This window comes from Protobothrops mucrosquamatus, unplaced genomic scaffold, assembly GCF_001527695.2.
Source record: "Protobothrops mucrosquamatus isolate PMUCROS unplaced genomic scaffold, P.Mucros_1.0 scaffold2282, whole genome shotgun sequence".
In the NCBI taxonomy this organism is placed as follows: domain Eukaryota; kingdom Metazoa; phylum Chordata; class Lepidosauria; order Squamata; family Viperidae; genus Protobothrops; species Protobothrops mucrosquamatus.
In genome coordinates, this window is record NW_015388369.1 from 257,254 (window position 1) to 269,453 (window position 12,200).

The window sequence follows — 12,200 nt, forward strand, 5'->3', positions numbered from 1 at the left end:
GTGTATGTATCCAAAGATAGGAACTGGGTTAAAAAGAACTGTACTCACAAATAACAAAATAAAACAGAGGGTCATGAAGGTTTTCTGTGGAAGAGCCAATCCGACTACTGGAGCCATGGAGTGGTTAGAGGAAGACGAGAATTATGATTACCACCAGGAAATAGCAAGGTCTGTTGGGATATGTATATATACATATATATTTAAACATAATGTTAGTATATAATTCAACATAGCACAGTGGCAGCTTTGTTTCAGGCCAGGATACAGCATAGAAACCTTTTTGTTTGAACTTCTTGACAACTTTTGGAGAGACAGATTTGACAGGGCTGGCTGAGGAATTCTGGGAGTTGAAGTCCACAAGTCTTAAACTTGCCAAGTTAGAAGACCCGTGGGTCTACGTGCACTGCTCTTGAAAAGCATTCAGAAATTACACTTCATGCAAATTGGGGTGGTCTAGACAATGATGTGTACATCTGGATAATAGTGGCTGACCCCCTGTTTTGAGACTATGGGTCATTTTCTTCTAGGTGCAATTCAGGGTGCTGGTTGAGGCCTCCTAGAGCTCTGAATCGGGTTATCTAAGGATACATCCTCTCCCACTCTTGATTTTGATCCAATCCATTTTTGTGCACGAGTCCCATTTCCTGTGCATTATTTCAGAGGGTTCTGTGCATAAATGCGACATTTTCCCCTGTCATTTTATAAGTAGTAGTGCAGTCATTGTGCTTGCGTATTTGGTAATATGCCATAACAGAAATTGTTCGTTCTGTCATTTATTTAGCTCTTTTCTGATAATATTGCCGCTCCTTGATAGCTCTCTGAATCTGTACTGTGTTTGAGCTGAAAACTGAATTTTATTTTATTTGCTATGTATATGTAGGGGGGTGGGTCTATACATATGTTGTACATAGTATGTTTAGGTGTGTGTCATGTATGTGTTTCACTTTGAGAGCGGGCAACTAAATTTCATTTTTGATGTGTGCCGTTGTGCCCACAGTAAAAAAATAACAATAAAGGTTATCTTATTTACAGGTCCTGCTATGCAGATATGTTGAATGACAAGGACCGAGTAAGTTATTTATTTGTTTTACCTATATTTTTTTTAAAAAATGTTGACATTTCTTATGTAGTTCCATGAATTTCCACACTCCAATTGTGAGGCAAAAAAAACAAACAAATTGTCTAAATTACATTGATAATTTCTAATGAAAAAAGTAATAAGTATTTGGGGGTGGGGGTGGATTGACTTCTTATTTTCAGGTGTCTGTGTACAATTATTGGAAACTTTGAATTTCAGATTTTTTGAGCTAGTTTTTGTACCATAGGCCTGATATAGCCACATCTGGAATCATAATGAGCATCTTTCAGAAAGTTTACCTTTTAATCCATTGTTTTGCAAATGCTCACAGATCCCAGACCCATCGTAGGAACACACTGGAATAATGGATCCTTCTTTCTTTTAACAGAATGTCAAGTATTTTCAAGGTATTCGTGCTGCAGTTGGCAGAGTGAAAGAGAGAGGGGAAAAAGCCATTGTCCTGGACATTGGGACTGGCACTGGCCTCCTGTCCATGATGGCAGTGACAGCAGGGGCTGACTTCTGCTATGGGGTTGAGGTGAGCATCCTTCTCCCTTGTCTGTGAGTAACCCACGCGGATCAATTGAGCAGGAGTCAGTTCTCGACTACGTGAATGAAACAAACGTCGTTTGTTCTGCCACGTTCCATATTAAGCTAAGTTCTTTTCTCTGCCCATCCCACATATTCTTGAGTGTTTCTCGTAGCATGACTGTTAACAGGGTTTACATCCTTGCTTTATTGTTGCCAGCATAGTGCTTGAGAATCCTTTGCCATGTTTCTAGGGATACATGTTGAGCAAAACCCTGCAGATTCTGAGTGTGTTGAACTCAGAATTAAACTCTCGTTCAAAAGAGGCCATCAGCATCCTCTCTTTTTGCCATTCAAGCCTCAGATTATAGCCTTCCTGTTAATTGATAGTCATCAAGTCGAGGTCTTGATTTGAACTACTCAGAAGATGACCCTCCTATACAGGTACTCCTCGATTTAATGACATTTTTCTAGTCCCAACTGTAGTACCTATGTATGTGTGAATATATGAATAAATAGATAATGTAGCAGGAAAGAACTAAGCTAAACGCATCTACTGTTCCTGCCAGCCTTCTAAAAAAACCCCATTGATCCCAAAAATGCTGAGCTGCCTTTTTTTATTGGGAGACTACCCAATCTGTAACTTCCTCTAGTGAGCTCTCCAAGGTCCTGACAATGCTTTATGAATGCTCTGCTTTCCAGAGCATTCTTCGTGAATCCCAGCGTTTAATTGATTTTCTTGCGGTCCTGGACTAGAGCCGTCTCACTTTGGATATGCATTGATTTTCAAATTTGAAAGGCAGACTGTTCTGCTGTACCTGTATACCTACTCTTGAAGAAAGGTAATCACATACCGGTCTGAAAAATGTGATGCATCAAATACGTTACTCTTGCAAACAATAAAGAGAAGAAAATGTTGGAAAGCGTTTGTAGTAAATGACAAAGCCCTACTGTGCCTAAGTTCAGGAGTCTTGCTAATCAGGATATAAAAAAAATAGGTGGGATAACGAAAGCTGCTATAGAGTCTAGTTTCCTTGGTATTCTGTCACTGCAGTCTTTTTAGTACATCCAGTACACCCAACTGATATTTTAATACATGGATGCACAATTTTTTTCCCCTGTGTCCAAGGCCACAATTAAACATTAGGCTGGGGATTATGTTGAAAAGTAGTGAGTGGGACCAGGATAAAAATTCAGCTTGTTTTTATTGGGTTACATTTAAATGTTAAATATTATTTTCTACTCATAACTCCTTTTTAAAAAAATAATGATCTGATGGTTCCATTGGATGCCTAAGCCCCAGGCTTTCGGAGACCTCATTCTGTTTTGCTTACTGTTCCTATTTTAACATAGCTTCCGTGATTCTGTTTTTGATTTGAAGAGTTGATTTAAGCACTTCATCTAACTTGCATTCTTTATCATTGCCCAGAGGGCAGACATCACACAAGGATCCATTTTAATCAGGAGGTTTAACTAGTTAAGGAGATTAACTCCCTTAACTAAGGAGATAGAGGGGTTAAAATAGGGAGCACTTTATCTCCTCTCCCAATATTTTCTCGAGCAATCTTTATCCAAAGGTGTACACATTTTTCCCCCCTACAAAATCCATGCCAAAGTTTTTGTGCTGAATTTTGCACAATAGGGTAAAGGAATATCTAAATAAGACTTCTTGTCTGTGAACGTCAATATCTTAGACCCTCTGTTTTTCCAGCTGATAATTGCTGGTATTTAGTTGAATCTCCTATCCAGCAATTGCTTTGTCTCGTAGTTAACAAAGACACATTTCTACATATAAGAAAACTGTATTTGCATCCAACAGAATGGATTGCAAACGTTATGATAGTTGTGAAACATCAACTTCTTCCTCCTTTGTGTAAAAAAAAAGAAACCCTAGGGGTTCAAAAAGTGGATTCGTCCACAGATGCCTGAAACTGTGCAATTTGTTTTCCCACTTTAGAGTCTGCTTATTAGCATGCATACACTTAGTTAATGCTTGGCTGGCTTCCAAGAAAACCTCTGTGTTTTGATGACGCTGAAATAATAATAAGGCTCTGATTATAGGTAGGAATTTTTGTGTTTTGAGGAGATAGGGACAAAGTCAGGTTGGGCTAGCTTTTGTATTAAGCCATTGACTAATGAAAGATTTCTTGGCCCACAGGGATCTGTAGCTATCTGTACTTTTCCTCGACTTTGAGTTTCACATTTTCATTTTGGCAGGAAAGGAAGCATTCTTGACAGCTTGGAATGCGACAAGCATTTTATTTTGTCATTCATTAATTAGATGCATACTTTAATATAAACAGAAGCTTTGTGGCCTTGAGAATACAAAGTCAAAACACTTTTGCTAAGTAGTCGTAATTTGCCTTGTTTTGACTGGCCAGGTCAATGCAAAAAAATTAATCCAGCTTTTGCAAGTTGACAAAGAGGAGTAAGTGGGCAACCTTCTCCAATGTAAAAAAAAAAAAAAAGAATAAGTAGAATGATTTCTTGTTAATGTGGCATCAAACTGTATCAAAGAAGATTCTGGCTCCAGTCTGAGCAGTGAATTTGTAAGATGTTCTTAAAACCGGACACTCGCCTAGATATTGTTCTGCTCAATGAAGGTTTCTCTCTAATAAGGAATATAAAAGATTATAGAATTTCTTTAGGACCAACCATTCAAATGGAGCTTCCCCAGTATCTCCTTCCTCTTTGCATTCCACAAGAACGAGAGAAGTAAAAATACTGTAAGACATCTAAGTTTTGGGCCCAGAGAAGCAACTTCCTGTTCATCCAACTCAGCCTTTTCCAACTGGATGCCCTCCAGATATATTGGACCTCTCAAATCCTCATCTAGCTTGGTCTTTAGTGGTCTGGGGAAAATCTGGGAGTTTTAGTCTGAACCAGGAATGAGAAAAGGCTGAAATGAAGCTCGGAAGCTAGAAACGAAAAGCCAAGTCCATTAGAGCAAGGGTCTCCAAACTTTCAACTTTAAGGCTTGTGGACTTCCAACTCCCAGAAATCCCTAGCCAGTTCTGCTCTGCTGGCTGGGGAATTCCAGGAGTTGAAGTCCACAAGTCTTAAAAGTTGCCAAGTTCGGAGACCCTGCGTTAGAGTGGTGGACTTTTAAAATCCACAGGAGGGCAAGCAGCAAAATCTCTTCACTGTCTCAAAAAACTCAGGGATTTACGTGACAAAAGGTGCTTCCTCCAGCCCTCACTTTTTGTCCTAGACATTCCACTCCAAATGACAGCTCCGCACTGGAAAGCAGGGCTGTGGAGTCGGTAGATAAATGTTCCGACTCCGACTCCTCAGTTTTTTGTACTTCCGACTACGACTCCTCTGTATTAATATGCGAATGTATTTTATACATTCCTTGAAGGAAAGAAAGGCAACATACATGTCATTACCACAGGACTACTGGCTGGGAAGCCAACAGTCTACTGTATTGAACAGTTTAAGCAAAAGGCAAACACAATGAAAACAACAAAGTTTTATTAATTTTTTTTTATTAATTTAATTAATCAAGTGGCTGGATAGTAGCAGCAGGCATAAACATCAGGAACAGGAACTTTACCAGTTCAAAAATACAAACCACATTATTTGGTTGTTTTAGAACAAAAACAAAGCTTATCTATATGAACCGGAGTCGGAGTCAGTGCATTGTTTGCCGACTCTGACTCCGACTCCAGGTACTCAAAATTTCCTCCGACTCCGACTCCACAGCCCTGCTGGAAAGCTTTTTAAAATGAATGAGGTAATACAAATGGCATGTTGAAATGCATTATGGATGCCCAGAGTACTGGAGCGGGCGGCCTTGACAGATTTAAATAAATAGCGTCTCGAACCGTTGCAATACATTGTATAAATAGCAAGGATTGTTATACTGCAGGTCTTTAAGCCAATGGCCCTCACAGCTATGAAGATAGTGGAAAAGAATGGCTTTGGGGACAAAATAAAGATAATTAACAAGCATTCGACCGAAGTCACCGTGGGATCAGGTAAAGTTACTGGGGATTCCGTGTCTTGATTTACAGAGAGCAGAATATTTTTTTTGTGTGTATTGATATTCCTCCACTCACAACCACAACGGAGCCCAACATTTTCATTGCTAAGTAAGACAGTTGATGAGTGAGTTTTTGCCCCATTTTACAACCGTTCTCTCCACAAATGTTAAGTGAGTCACTGCAGTTAGGATCGTAATGCGGCTGTTAAGTAAATTTGGCTTCCCCATTGACGTGCTTGTCAGAAGATCGCAAAAAGATCCCCGGGACACTGTGACCGTCATATGTACGAATCAGTTGTCAAGCATCTGAACTTTGATCATGTCACCATGGGGATGCTGCAACGGTCACAAGAGTGAAAAATGGTCATAAGTCACTTTTTTTCTGTGCTGTAACTTTGAACGGTCACTCAATCCATGGTTGTAAGTCAAGGACTACTTGTTCTCTTTTTAAAAAGAGAGGGTGTGCATAAAGCAGAATGTAATTATACAAAGCCAAACTACAGTCCAAGAAAATATTTTTTAAAAATGCAATTAATTTAGAGGACTACTTAAACAAAATGTTCAGGGAGAAAATATATATATATATATATATATCATCCTAGCACTAATAAGATTGCTGTGTTGGCACTGTGTACTTCAGTGGAATGCCATACCTAAGAAATATTTTATTTTTTCTCTCTCTCTGATTGCCAGTTGCTAATTGCTAAAGTTGCATCTTTTTTTTCCTGGGCCTTCTGCTGCATATAGGCTGTAAGTCGAGGACTACCTGTATGCTTTGAGATCAAACAAATTTAGTAGAAAAGCCTAAAAACAAGTTTGTTTGGGAGTCTTCCAAGCAAAATTCCAGAGTCACTTGTTGATGCCAGTTTTGTCTTATGTTTTCCAGACGGAGACATGGAATCTCGTGCGAACATCCTGATAACAGAGCTGTTTGACACCGAGCTAATTGGGGAAGGGGCCTTGCCATCTTACGAGCACGCTCACAAGCATCTTGTACAGGTGAGGAATGAACCAGACCAGAGAAGATACATTCACCTGTGTTCTGTGGTGGGTAGAAAGACAGACAGGCTCTTTTATGACTCGTGGACTTCAACTCCCAGAATTCCTGAGCCAGCATGGCTCAGCTTGGAAACCTCTCCCTTTCCCCTCAGCATGGCTGGCTCAGGAATTCTGGGAGTTGAAGTCCAAGAGTCATAAAAGAGCCAAGGTTGCCTACCCCTGGGCTAGACCTGATTCTGAAATCCCTGAAAGTCAGTTTTCTGCCTAGTTGTTATTTTTAGGATAGCCGTTCGTGTCACTGCTGCCTTTTCTCCCAAAGCGTATGAACTTTATTTGATTTCTTTCCTATTCGTCCTTAAAGGAGGGATGTGAGGCAGTGCCTCACAGAGCCACGGTGTACGCCCAAGTGGTGGAGTCGAAACGCATGTGGTCATGGAACAAGCTGTCTCCCATTCCTATCCAAGCGGAAAGTGGCCAGAAGACCATTGTCCTCCCACCAGAAATGGACGTTTGCCCCGGTGCGCCATCGGTCTGCGACATCCAGCTGAATCAGATGCCCTGGCGGGACTTTGTGCCACTCAGTGAAGTTCTCACTATGTTCAGGTGAGTGCTGTCCTGTGGGGTCTGTTTTTAGGGATGTGTGTATTTTTCCTTACACAGGTAGTCCTCGGGTTACGACCGCAATTGAACCCAAAATGTATGTTGCTCGGTGAGAAATTCGTTAAGCGAGCTTTCCCCCGTTTTACGACTTTCCTTGCTACGTTTGTAAGTGAATTGCTGCAGTGGTGAAACTAATAACAGGGTTGTTAAGTAACTATGGCTTCCCCATGGAAGAAAGTTGCAAAAAGATCACCAGTTAGATTAGCGAAAACGTTTAAAAATGTATTGAATATCTGTTGGAAATGTAAACAAAAGGCAGGTACCTATTATCACATCTGGTGGATATGTCCTAATGCAAAGAAATGTCGGTTCAAGATCCATATATGGCTAGAAAAGATGACTAAAATACAGATGGAATTTAAGCCAGAGCTATTTTTGTTAGGAATATTAGGACTTAATTATGGAAAAGAGAATGAATATTTAATATTGCATGTATTGACAGCTGCGAGAATTGTATTTGCCCAATTTTGGAAAAAAATGAAAACTTACCAGCGGACCAGATTATCATCATGAAAATCCTAGAATGTGCAGAAATGGATAGACTAACTTTAGAGATTAAAGAGAAGGGAGATTTAGTTTATTTTAAAACATGGGAAATTTTTTTATCAATGGTTAGCATCACGCTACAGCGAGAAAGGATTGTGAAATTTAATAGGATGAATGATATTTATCGATTAAGCTTTATTTTTATGATTATTCTTACTATTATTGATTATAATTGTTTAGCATTATGTTAATTATTGTTATTCAATATTTGTACCCGGACGATAGTCTGCTTGCTAAAGCGGTGAATTTTTTGTGGGGGACAACCCCACCATTGTATTTCTTCCCACCCCTATCCCATTCCTATTCCCCACCCCTTATAAAATCTAATAAAATATTTATATATATAAAAAAGAAGGTTGCAAAAAAGAGATCACAGGATCTCAGGGCACCGCGACCGTCATAAATGTGGACCGGTCGTGAAGCATCCAAATGTAAATCCCACGACCCTGGGGATGCTGCAACGGTCATAAGCGTGAAAAAGGGTCATAAGTCGCCTTTTTCAGGGCTGCGGTAACTTTGAACAGTCACTAAATGAACTGTTGTAAGTAGAGGATATACAATATCTTGTATATATCTTGTGAGCTGATTTTGTGTGTCTGCTAACATAATGAACAAATGCTGCTTAACGTTTAATCACCCAGGGCAGGGGTAGGCAACCTTGGCTCTTTTATGACTCGTGGACTTCAACTCCCAGAATTCCTGAGCCAGCTGTGCTGGCTCAGGAATTCTGGGAGTTGAAGTCCACGAGTCATAAAAGAGCCAAGGTTGCCTACCCCTGACTCAGGGGAAAAGCTGCCATTTAAAAGGAGCTGATGTCAGTTCACTGCTTTCCACAGTATAGATTTCAGTAAGCCGGTCAGCAGAGCTTCTGCCTCCTACACCGTGAAGCTGAAACCCATCAAGTCTGGCAAAGCCCAAGTGGTCCTCTCCTGGTGGGAGATTGACATGGACCCTGCTGGGTCCATAAAATGCTCCTTGGCTCCATATTGGGTACAAAGCCCTTTTGAAGAGAACCCGGTAAGCTTTTACACAGTTCATTGCCTTACCAAGAATTTCATGGTATAAAGATAAGATGATGCATGAAACCAGCGAGTCGGGTCATCTGCCAGTTTGGGTTTGTGGTATTATCGACATGCTGATGAAACCCAATTACATCCTTCAACTCTGGACCGACCAGGTGAGGTCGTTGAGCTTCTGTCCCAGTGCCTGGGGGTTGGGCGGATATGGATGGGGAGCGACCAACTCTGACTCAGTCCTACCAACGCCGAGCGGCTGTGCTTGTTCGAACTGCCCAGATCCGGAGATACTCTATCTTTGACCTTAGATGGGGTTGCACTTTGGGGATCTCCCAGCTCCTGCTTGATGAGCAACTGGCAGCTATGGTTAGGAAGACCTTTGCACGGCTCTACCTGATGTGCCAGTTTTCTGGAATGGGAGGCCTTCAAAAGGTAATGAATGCCCTGGTCATCTCCCAGCTTGTGTATTGCCCTCGACGTGGAGCTGCCTTGAAAAACACCCAGAAGCTTCAACTGGTGCAGAATTCAGTCAGGTGGGCAGTGATGGGCATCTGACAGCTCTGCTTTGCACTGGTTGCCAGTTTGCTTCTGGGCACAATTCAAGGTGCTGGGTTGCCCTCTATAAACCCCTACATGACTTGGGGCCCAGTTCCTCACAGGATCACCTGTCTCCCTTAGTATCTGCCTGGCTAACCTGATCTGGCGAGGTTGGCATGCTCTGGATTGCTGCAATTAAACAATATTTACAACATTATCAGGGTCCTGGAAACACACCTCTGCAGCAGCACTTGAGCGCTGGAATGAGGCTGGTGTTTCCACCCAGGGACAAGAAACACACATTTCACAGGGCCTTACATCTCTTCTAACACACACAGTGTGTGCTTATGGGTGACACCTGCCATAACGACACCTCTGTAGCAAATGGAGAACGGCAACAGGAAAATGAATGCTAAGCAGTGGTCTTGCCAATGACAGGTTATCGAAAGAGTCCATGTTTTTTTTGTTTTTGTTTTTGTTTTGCTCAGTTCCCCAGCGAAAGCCTTCCGCGACATAGCGGAAGTCATCAACACTTAATTTGCTCCGCTTTTCAAATTGCTCTTTTATGCCCTTGTTTTCAGTGGAGAGACCATTGGATGCAGTGTGTCTATTTCCTTCCAAATGAGGAACCTTTGTCCCAAGGCCAGAGCGTGGACTTGACGGCTTTTCACGATGATTACTCTGTGTGGTATAAGCTTCAGAAAAGCAGGTAACTCAAGATGGGAAATGGAAAGAGGAGCGGTTGATCAAATTAAGTGTGTGAGGCTGGGAAGGCTAACACACACCGCAGAGCCGTGGTGGTGCTGTGGTTAAAATGCAGTATTGCAGGCTAATTCTGCCCACTGCCTGGAGTTTGATCCTGACCAGCTCAAGGTTGACTCAGCCTTCCATCCTTCCGAGGTCGGTAAAATGAGGACTCAGATTGTTGGGGGTCTGACTCTGTAAACCACTTAGGGCTATAACCGCACTATGAAGTGGTATATAAGTCTAAGTGCTATTGCTATTGCCCTTTCTTCATCCATCCATGATGCACAATGGTTAGAATGCAGTATTGTGGGCTAATTCTGCCCACTGCCTGGAGTTCGATCCTGACCGGCTCAAGGTTGACTCAGCCTTTCATCCTTCTGAGGTCGGTGAAATGAGGACCCAGATTGTTGGGGGCAAATATGCTGACTCTGGGCTATAAAGCACTGCGAAGCGGTATATAAGTCTAAGCGCTATTACTATCGCTACTTTCTTGATCTCTGAAAGCTGGGGGATTGTTAGGAAACATTGGACAACGGTCCAGAAATTCCGAGCATCCCGTAAACATCCCTTGGTTCCATAATTTTGGCTCAAGTAAGAGCCGATGGGTGATCTAAGGGGCATTTTGCTGATAATATTCAATCCTGCGGTTTTAGAAATGAAGAATCGAAGACTTCTGAGCACACCAATAGGCCAGTGTGTGTGTGTCAGGCCCACCTGCTATGGACCCGGCCACGGTTTGGAGAACTCAATGACTGGGATCGCACCTCTTGCTATTTTCAAGCTCTGAAGAAAGTAAGATTTACAGAATCACCTGTGATCTCCTGCCTTGATGTCTGTGTTGCTCTGTTCACTAGGGAAATGATCCCTGTTTAGTCTTCCTTTGCGAACAGTGCCAGTAAATTCTGTAATGCATTGTTTCCCAAGCTGGCACCTTCCAGATGTGTTAAGATTGCAGACTCCAGGCTCCTCGGCTGATAACGACGGATGCTAAAGCCTTTGCTGTGCAGTAAAATAAAAATTAAGAAATCATGCTTATCACGAGAATTAGACTTTTGCAAACCACTAACCTTATTTAACGGGTATTTAAAATACGATTATTGAGTTTAGTCTGAACCAAAACAGTAGCTTCTATAATGCTGACAAGCTAAGGTTAAATTCTCTGATTAAATTCTTTTAACATTAATTCTGTGGAACATCTTTTCCTAAGGAATTGTAAGCAGATTTGTCTTCTCTTTAGATCTGTACTCCCTACCCTCTGAGATTTAAATAAAGCTTCCTCAGATATTTCCGAGGCTGCGTTATTTCTGAATCTCCCAAGGTCTGCAATATGGTAACTCATTAATGCAACTTCATAGTCCTGCTACTCTGTCATATTTATTGTGATTTTTGCATATTACCTTGCTAGAACAATAAGCTATTATTCACACTTGTATAAAAAAAATAGCAGATCTCATATTTTTATGACAAAATGTTTCTTGCATGATATATCAGAAGTGGAGGCAAAAGTTTGAAAGTATAATCCGTGAAAAAGGATCCTAATTTGTCAAGCATCAATTGAACAAAAACATGTTCAATGATAGAAGAGCTTGTTAGGGTATCGTGGTAGGATTCCCCAAGAAATAGAAGAAAATTAGATGTTTTTTAAGAAGTCTTTTAGTCTTTGTGCCTTTGAATCAGGGTTGACTCTGGAAACTGCTTGAAGTAGTCCTTGAAATTTTCTGGGCAAGATTTCAGAAGTGGTTTACCATTACCAGCTTCCTACAGAGAGGGGCTGATCCAAGGTCACCCAGTTGGCTTTGTGCCTAAGGCAGGAGTAGAACTCAGGGTCTCCCAGCTTCTAGCTTGATGCCAAGCCGACTCTATACTTCTAAGAAATCTACCTGCTTTATTTACTTGGCAGTCCTTTGAATGAACGGGCCTATTGTTAATCAATCTTGTTTTTGCAAAAAGCTAATGGGTCAGATCCTCAAGCCGAAAGAAAAAAATAATAATTCTGAAAACGGCTCCCAAGGTACCGTGTATGGATTCCTCTTGCAGATATTTGCCTGCTTACTGTAAATTGTGTATCTCTTTGCTTTCTTGAAATATCCTAAGTGCTCCTTGA

At 41.3% G+C, this 12,200-nt stretch overlaps 1 protein-coding gene across 1 annotated transcript in view; it reads left to right on the forward strand.

The window, feature by feature from the left end:
- PRMT7 (protein arginine methyltransferase 7) overlaps positions 1-12,200 on the forward strand; it is a 23,051-nt gene continuing 10,851 nt past the window's right edge. The window contains exons 1-9 of the mRNA XM_015824567.1: positions 1-168; positions 1,033-1,069; positions 1,467-1,616; positions 5,478-5,586; positions 6,478-6,590; positions 6,952-7,193; positions 8,633-8,813; positions 9,931-10,058; positions 10,750-10,968. Of these exons, the coding sequence (XP_015680053.1) occupies positions 5-168; positions 1,033-1,069; positions 1,467-1,616; positions 5,478-5,586; positions 6,478-6,590; positions 6,952-7,193; positions 8,633-8,813; positions 9,931-10,058; positions 10,750-10,968 (1,343 nt within the window). The 5' untranslated portion in view covers positions 1-4. The remainder of the gene's footprint in view (positions 169-1,032; positions 1,070-1,466; positions 1,617-5,477; positions 5,587-6,477; positions 6,591-6,951; positions 7,194-8,632; positions 8,814-9,930; positions 10,059-10,749; positions 10,969-12,200) is intronic.